The sequence below is a fragment of the Anastrepha obliqua genome, chromosome 6 (assembly GCF_027943255.1).
Source record: "Anastrepha obliqua isolate idAnaObli1 chromosome 6, idAnaObli1_1.0, whole genome shotgun sequence".
Lineage (NCBI taxonomy): Eukaryota > Metazoa > Arthropoda > Insecta > Diptera > Tephritidae > Anastrepha > Anastrepha obliqua.
Window position 1 is genome coordinate 8,332,675 of NC_072897.1, and position 8,642 is coordinate 8,341,316.

The 8,642-nt window shown below is 32.8% G+C and overlaps 1 protein-coding gene across 1 annotated transcript; it reads right to left on the bottom strand.

Annotated features, from left to right (window-relative positions):
* Window positions 1–4,941: 4,941 nt before the first annotated feature.
* On the bottom strand, window positions 4,942–6,511 carry LOC129250083 (uncharacterized). The gene is made up of 2 exons (XM_054889725.1): window positions 5,827–6,511; window positions 4,942–5,751 (listed from the first exon to the last, which is right to left on the bottom strand). The coding sequence occupies exons 1-2, from the start codon at window positions 6,076–6,078 to the stop codon at window positions 4,942–4,944; spliced, it is 1,062 nt and encodes a 353-aa protein (XP_054745700.1). The 5' UTR covers window positions 6,079–6,511.
* Between the last annotated feature and the right edge of the window lie 2,131 nt (window positions 6,512–8,642).

Sequence of the window (8,642 nt, forward strand, 5' to 3'; positions counted from 1 at the left end):
ATAGTGCCAATACCCAACAAAGAGTTCATGGAAATAAATACTGATATTGAACATGTTGTCGAAATAGCAAATAACGTATATTCTTATGAAGAAGAGACAGATTTGAAAAATTTGAAAAAAACTCAAAACTGTGTATATTATCAAAACTGTATGTTAAAGTATAACAACAAATTCGAGATCCTAGCTATGGACGATGAAACTTTAATTGTTAAGAATGCAATAAATGAAACTGTTTTACAAAATTGTGACGACCGAAAAATCACACTTAACAAAAATTATTTAATATCTGTATACAACTGTAAAATAACAATAAAAGAGTACGTTCTTCAAAATAAAATAGAAATTGTAAAAGAGAAATATTACATTCCAGTAAACAACGAAAATAACACGTTTGAAAAAGAAATTAACTTCAAAAAAATTGTATTGGAAAATTTTGAAAATATTAAAGAAATAAAAGAATTAAAATATCACAGAAATGTTTCTTATGCAATAAGCACTTTCTTTTTTGTAAGCATTGTTATAATTATTGTGATATTGTATTTAAGAAAAAATAATAATAAAATTAAGATTGTCAATAAAATTGAAAAAAAAAATCTGAGGATGTGGAACTGGAAGCCATTAAAGAGAAATACGGCTTAAAAAATAACAAACCATAAGATCCAGGAGAATCTTTTGACAAAGGGGGGAGGAGTTACGTACCATCACTCCACCACCCTATCTATTTATTTCTCTTTTTTGAGTTGTGACAGTATTGTCTGGCATTTAATGAAATTGGAATCATACACCAAACTATTTAAATGCCAAGATACTAAGATTTCACAAATAAAGGTTCCCACCAAAATATTTGCTTAGCATGCAATATTACACCGACACGTTTTTCGCTCAATGCAGTTAGCTCTCAAAAAGCATAAGGTACTGCATAAAGTGAGCGCAAAACAGGTGTCATTAGAATTAAGGAAATTGTAAAAAGTTAGTCTGTAGATTCACAGCAACCAAGAAGGTTGAATTTGTTTAAAGAATAAAACCGTGAAAAATAAAAATTAAATTTAGTGTTTCAATTTAAGTCCAAAGACTTAAAATACATTAGAAAATAAAAATTAAATTTAGTGTTTCAATTTAAGTCCAAAGACTTAAAATACTTTAGTGGCGCAGTCATTGGAAATATTCCCGAAGGAATATTTAAAGAACAATAAAGTGAATGCAACGAAGTGAAATTTTTGACCAAAATAGACGTCTAATAATGGCGAACCAACACGACGTGGAAGAACTACTGGAGATCATCCGCAGACAAGAAGCGGAGTTACAACTGCAGCAGCAACGGTTAATACAACAGCAGCAACAACAACAAACACAACACCAACAACAGGAGTTTAATTTTAATATGACCGCCAAGGATGTCATCGACCAATTTCGACGCTTGAAGCCCCTTTCAGAAAATCAAAACGCAAGGGCCTTTATCAATGCTGTAGAATCAAATCTTACGTTATGCAGAACAAATCTAAGCCTTATTCAGTTTTGTTTGAGAATTGTGGCCGATGAGAAGATTCATGGCAATGCTGGCCGGCGTGTAAGAGAACTAGAAAGCGGCGCTTCGTGGGAGGAAATGAAGGGGAAAATTCAACAAGAATGCAGCCCAAAGACGACCTACGGAGAAGTCTTCAACGTGTGCCGGAAAATAAAAGTAAGAAATTTAAGAGAACTATTTAATATTTTTGAAAATTCCAAATTTCATATTAATGATATATACTTGTCTGACCCATTAAAACCTGGTATCTACCGACCAGAAAATGTTGACATTGACCTGGTAGACATATTATTAGAAAAAATTGACGGACCAATTAGGGCTCATTTATCATTTGTAAGATGTAGCTTTTTAGCACAGGACATCCAGGATGAAAGCGAGTTAAGAAAGCAAATATCTCTGTTTCATAAGTACGAAACTGGGCATTCTGGAATATTAGTAACTTACGAGGGCATGAAGCATAAGGTTTATCATCCTCAATTAAAAATAAAAATACATGAAATTATAAATAACTGTGACATATGCTCTGGGGGAAAATATGATAGAAATCCAATTAAAAATAAATTCCATTTAACCAAGACTCCTACTTCTACTAATAAAATTGTTCATGTCGATACTTATGTTAATAGTAAACACTCTTTTATAATTTTTCTTGACAAATTTTCAAAACATGCTGTGGCTTTTTACCTACCCGATAGGAATAATCAAACTATTATTGGCAAAATAAACGAATTTTTATCAATTAAGGGGTTAGGCCACTCTAGGATTTTCAAAATATCGAAATTTTTTTTTTTTGCTTAAAAGATGCTTTAAACTCTTTAGAATATAAAACAAAAAGTCTTATGCGTGAAAAAAATGTTTATCTCTAATATTTCGCACTTTTGCGCGAGCGCCTCTGACGTCTCTGAACCGACTATACAAATTTAAACCGTGTTTATCTCAAAACGTGATTTTTCAAAACGGCAAGCAGCATAACACAAACAATTTTTAATATTTTCACTTGTAATTGTACAAGGATCTTTAGAACATTATTCCGCACTGAAATACGTACGGATTTTTTTATTAATTGATTAGAAAAATTTTTATAAACAATTAACGGTTCCATTTTAGACGAAAAATTCTACTTTTGACTTCAAACATCTGCAAAATACACAAATTTCAATATTTCTAAAATCCCGTACGTATTTCTACAGCTATACTCACGTCGATTGAGAAGAATGTTTTTAATTTGGTTTAGGGGGACATTTACGTCAGTTGTACTGCGTGCCGTGAAGTGCCTTTTTCGCAGGGCGCGTTCAGAGATTCACTCCAAAGGCGCCATTTTGTAATATTTTTCAATAAAAATATTTGTAATTACACTTAAATACATGCTTAATAATATACTTAAACAGTTTTTTCCTAGCACCTTTCTTTCAATGTAAAAAAAATCCTTAAAAAACTGCTTTTTTACAGTAGCTAGAGTGGCGTAACCCCTTAAGGGTTCCATTGAAAAGTTTGTGTTTGACAATGAGTTTAATTCCAAAAATGTTAGAGATTTTTTAACTAGAGAAGGAATTGAGTTTCACGTAACTAAACCAAACAGTCATACAGGAAATGCTGATATTGAGAGACTTAATAACACTCTAACAGAACGCATTCGAATATTAAACCTAGAGGAAAAACTCCCAGTTATAACTCAAATGCAGAAGGCCATAAAATTTTATAACAATTCTTTCCATAGTACAATAAAAACTACTCCACAAGAAGTTCAAAATTACAAAGTTGATCACAAATTAATAAAAAATCGAATTGAAAGATCAAAGTTAACCACAATATATAAACAAAACCAAAAACGGGAAAACTATTCAGAGAATCGACTGGAAGGATTTATAAAAAATTACAAAAGTTTGAGGCATAAAGAAGAACCCAAATTTATAAAAAGGAAATTGCAAAATATTCATACATCCAATATTAAAAGGCCAAACAAATTTTCAGGTGGCAACATTCGTACTGGTGATAGCGATATTGGTAACAGGGACTCAAGGGACATTGCAAGTCAACAAAATATTGGAAGAAACAGGTTACACTCAAATTAAATTAAGAGAAGTGGAAGTAATAAATGAAACAATTATTATAATATTATAATATTAAAAATTTAGATATTCTCCATAAGGATTTATTACTCAAAGAAATAGAAATACTTAAAGACAAAGTTAAATCAATTACACCTTCGCCAGTGAATTTTAAACAAAAAAGAGGACTTTTAAATATTGTCGGGACAACTCATAAATGGCTATTTGGCACAATGGACGATGATGACCGTCAAGAAATTTTACAGCATTTAAAAGTTACGGACGAAAATAATCACAACGTTATTGAAACAGTTAATAAACAAATTCAGATAAACCTGCACTTTAATGACACTTTAAACCTACTAAAAAATAATATAGAAGAAGACAGAAAAAGAATCCAGGTAGCTTTTAACGAAATTAAAACCAGGAACAGTGAAATTGTAAGATATTTGCTATACTTAGACCAAATGCAAAAAATCAGATACTTGGAAAATAGGCTTAATCAAATTCAAGATAACATGTCAGCGGCTAGGCATAAGATTTAACACCCTAGTATATTGACGGCCAATGAAATAGAATGTTACAATATTGATTTTTATAAGCTAAAATTACTAAAATTAGGTATAATGAAATACGAAAAATCTAAGTTAATTATTGCCATTAAAATACCAACAAATTTTATTAAAACCTATGTAAAAGCTATAGTGCCAATACCCAACAAAGAGTTCATGGAAATAAATACTGATATTGAACATGTTGTCGAAATAGCAAATAACGTATATTCTTATGAAGAAGAGACAGATTTGAAAAATTTGAAAAAAACTCAAAACTGTGTATATTATCAAAACTGTATGTTAAAGTATAACAACAAATTCGAGATCCTAGCTATGGACGATGAAACTTTAATTGTTAAGAATGCAATAAATGAAACTGTTTTACAAAATTGTGACGACCGAAAAATCACACTTAACAAAAATTATTTAATAGGGGAGATCGGGGGGTTATGAGACGGGTTTTGTTTTTTGACCATAAACATAATATAACCTATCCATTTTTCTGCACATTAAAATTTTTTAATTGTGATTAAGTATAACAACACTTTGACAAAAGATTAATTTCTTAAAATTATAGAAAAATCTCTAAGTTTTGCCTGCCTGCTCAAAAATCATTTTTTTCGGATTTTCGCATGTTCGGGGGGTTGTGAGACACAAATTTCATCAGAAAGAAAACGGCCTGATTTTATAAAAATTTTTTATTTCAATCGTTAAAAAGGCATATATTGGCTTCTACAATATAATTGATATGAACAATATGAATAATATACCTAATCAATCAAGTCAATGAATATCCGAAAAAGAAAATATTAGATTAATCAGATTCACAATGGATGCAGGTGTAATAGCCGGCTGTTAAATTTGCACATTTCAAGTGAACAGGTCTATCGCAAGTATTACAGTGAATCGAATTGTTTCGGTTTAATTTTTTGGGCATTACACCTTTGCAGATAATACAAAAGTCTTCATCTTCAGAGTCCGACATATTTTGAATCGTCATTACAACCGAAGATTTTCTAGGACGTCCGCGCTTCGATGGTAATGCTTTTGCTGCCTTGTTCTTCTGGTTTTCTTTATTCTGAGAATCTTTTGCTTTTTTTTCGTCAGATTTTCGGCGTAAATTGGCCACGTTAACTTCCGAAGTCAAAATAGTGCTGCCCATTGATTTTCGACCTCGATTAGATTTCTTGATCGGAGCGCTGTGTTTCAGAGGACCAACCTCTTGTAATATATGCTGAATTGGTGCAGCTGATGTGTTTGGAATCGTCGATGTGCTTGGCATCGTTGATGGACTGGGTACTTCCAAATTAATGGCATCGGCATCGGCAGAGTCAAGGTTAACGAAAAATGCATCAACATTGGCTTTTGAAAAGGCCTTGGTGCGATTCGCGCTTATCTGCTCTGGCGTACGAAGAGACAGATTTGGATGCCGATGCATAAATGCATTGTACCAGTCCCACGACGCTTTGCCGTGAATGTCCCACTCCACTGGATATTCAATGTTACACTTCATTGCAAACTCGTAGACCAATTTGGAAAACTCACAAATAGACAAACCGTAGTACATTTTGCTGGCACGAAGAAGATATTGCACTAACTCGTCTTCTTGTTCTACGCTAAATATCTGTCGAATATAAAATAAATTGTCTGAAGGTTGAAAAATAACGAAAATTCAATTATATCACGATTAAATATAAACCTTTTTTCCACCAGTTCTCTTGAGTAAATTTGAAACAAAATCAACAAGTTTTTCATTCGAAGTGGTTGTGGGGTCTATGTTCGCTTCCATCAGACTTGAAATGTAGCGCGCCAATTTCGACTTATCGATTTTATATGCGCTACCAACGGATCGTAGAGACTTTTTCGCGATTGTAACCTCCTTAATAGCAGCCACAAAAACATTGGCATCAATCGCAGGTTTAACAGTCTGACTATACTTATGACGCACCATAATGTCTGAAAAATAAATAATTAATTATCAAAAACCCTGTATTTATCCAATACAGTGTAAATAACACTAAACGTAACACAGAAATGCGAGATACGGCTGTAGAATACTATTAAATGTTCCTAGATTACGGAAATAGCATGTCTCATGACCCCCCGAATACGCTGTCTCACGACCCCCCAATTGCTTTATTTTCAATGTGGCCACTGTTTTATGGATGCATTTAATATTTACGCAAAACTCTTGTTGTGGGTCAAAAGGCTACTCACCAAGGAAGGTTTTGATGCATGCACTTTTATAATTAGCTTGTTCAACAAAGTGTAAGAAACAACAAAAACGATTATCAGCAAAACTTTCAATCACACAAGTGGAGTCGCGGTATGAGGACACACAAATAACCTGCATGAACAAAATATTTGTCATGTAAATATTATGATTGAAAGCTAGCAAGAAGTTACGCAGATACCAGACAGATGCCGCGCTCTTCAGTTCAGGGCTGTGAGCGTGTCTCATGACCCCCCGTGTCTCACGACCCCCCGATCTCCCCTATCTGTATACAACTGTAAAATAACAATAAAAGAGTACGTTCTTCAAAATAAAATAGAAATTGTAAAAGAGAAATATTACATTCCAGTAAACAACGAAAATAACACGTTTGAAAAAGAAATTAACTTCAAAAAAATTGTATTGGAAAATTTTGAAAATATTAAAGAAATAAAAGAATTAAAATATCACAGAAATGTTTCTTATGCAATAAGCACTTTCTTTTTTGTAAGCATTGTTATAATTATTGTGATATTGTATTTAAGAAAAAATAATAATAAAATTAAGATTGTCAATAAAATTGAAAAAAAAATCTGAGGATGTGGAACTGGAAGCCATTAAAGAGAAATACGGCTTAAAAAATAACAAACCATAAGATCCAGGAGAATCTTTTGACAAAGGGGGGAGGAGTTACGTACCATCACTCCACCACCCTATCTATTTATTTCTCTTTTTTGAGTTGTGACAGTATTGTCTGGCATTTAATGAAATTGGAATCATACACTAAACTATTTAAATGCCAAGATACTAAGATTTCACAAATAAAGGTTCCCACCAAAATATTTGCTTAGCATGCAATATTACACCGACACGTTTTTCGCTCAATGCAGTTATGCTCTCAATAAGCATAAGGTACTGCATAAAGTGAGCGCAAAACAGGTGTCATTAGAATTAAGGAAATTGTAAAAAGTTAGTCTGTAGATTCACAGCAACCAAGAAGGTTGAATTTGTTTAAAGAATAAAACCGTGAAAAATAAAAATTAAATTTAGTGTTTCAATTTAAGTCCAAAGACTTAAAATACATTAGAAAATAAAAATTAAATTTAGTGTTTCAATTTAAGTCCAAAGACTTAAAATACTTTAGTGGCGCAGTCATTGAAAATATTCCCGAAGGAATATTTAAAGAACAATAAAGTGAATGCAACGAAGTGAAATTTTTGACCAAAATAGACGTCTAATAATGGCGAACCAACACGACGTGGAAGAACTACTGGAGATCATCCGCAGACAAGAAGCGGAGTTACAACTGCAGCAGCAACGGTTAATACAACAGCAGCAACAACAACAAACACAACAGCAACAACAGCAAACACAACAGCAACAACAACAAACACAACACCAACAACAGGAGTTTAATTTTAATATGACCGCCAAGGATGTCATCGACCAATTTCGACGCTTGAAGCCCCTTTCAGAAAATCAAAACGCAAGGGCCTTTATCAATGCTGTAGAATCAAATCTTACGTTATGCGGAACAAATCTAAGCCTTATTCAGTTTTGTTTGAGAATTGTGGCCGATGAGAAGATTCATGGCAATGCTGGCCGGCGTGTAAGAGAACTAGAAAGCGGCGCTTCGTGGGAGGAAATGAAGGGGAAAATTCAACAAGAATGCAGCCCAAAGACGACCTACGGAGAAGTCTTCAACGTGTGCCGGACAATAAAAGTAAGAAATTTAAGAGAACTATTTAATATTTTTGAAAATTCCAAATTTCATATTAATGATATATACTTGTCTGACCCATTAAAACCTGGTATCTACCGACCAGAAAATGTAGACAGGGACCTGGTAGACATATTATTAGAAAAAATTGACGGACCAATTAGGACTCATTTAAGTGAAAATGCGACTTTGAATGAGATAATTACAAAATATACCAAATTGAAACTATTAGATGACACAAGGGCCATTGCATTTAACCATAGAGTTAATATACAAAGTGAACGAAAAACAAACAACAATTGGCAATCATTAAAGCCAAGTAATAGTTTTCATAGCAATAATTGGAATACTAATATTTTTTTTCAAAACACAAATTGGCAAAAATCTAAGCCAAATAATAACTTCCAAAATGGCAACTTTAAACCGTATAGTAGCATTCAAACCCGAAATTTCAACTGGCAGAATTCAGACCCTTACCACAGGTCACAATACAGATTAATCAATAATTTTCCAGTTGAAAATTACAGCAGAAATTCAACACAGCAATTAAATTCCAGTAAATTATTTCAGTACAATCAACCAA

What these genes read in the sequence shown, in the direction of transcription:
- LOC129250083 (XM_054889725.1), bottom strand. Translation starts at nt 6,078, where the DNA reads ATGGTGCGTCATAAGTATAGTCAGACTGTTAAACCTGCGATTGATGCC. An exon ending in AGAGAACTGGTGGAAAAAAG is followed by an intron (nt 5,752 to 5,826) that starts GTTTATATTTAA and finishes TATATTCGACAG; the next exon opens with ATATTTAGCGTAGAACAAGA.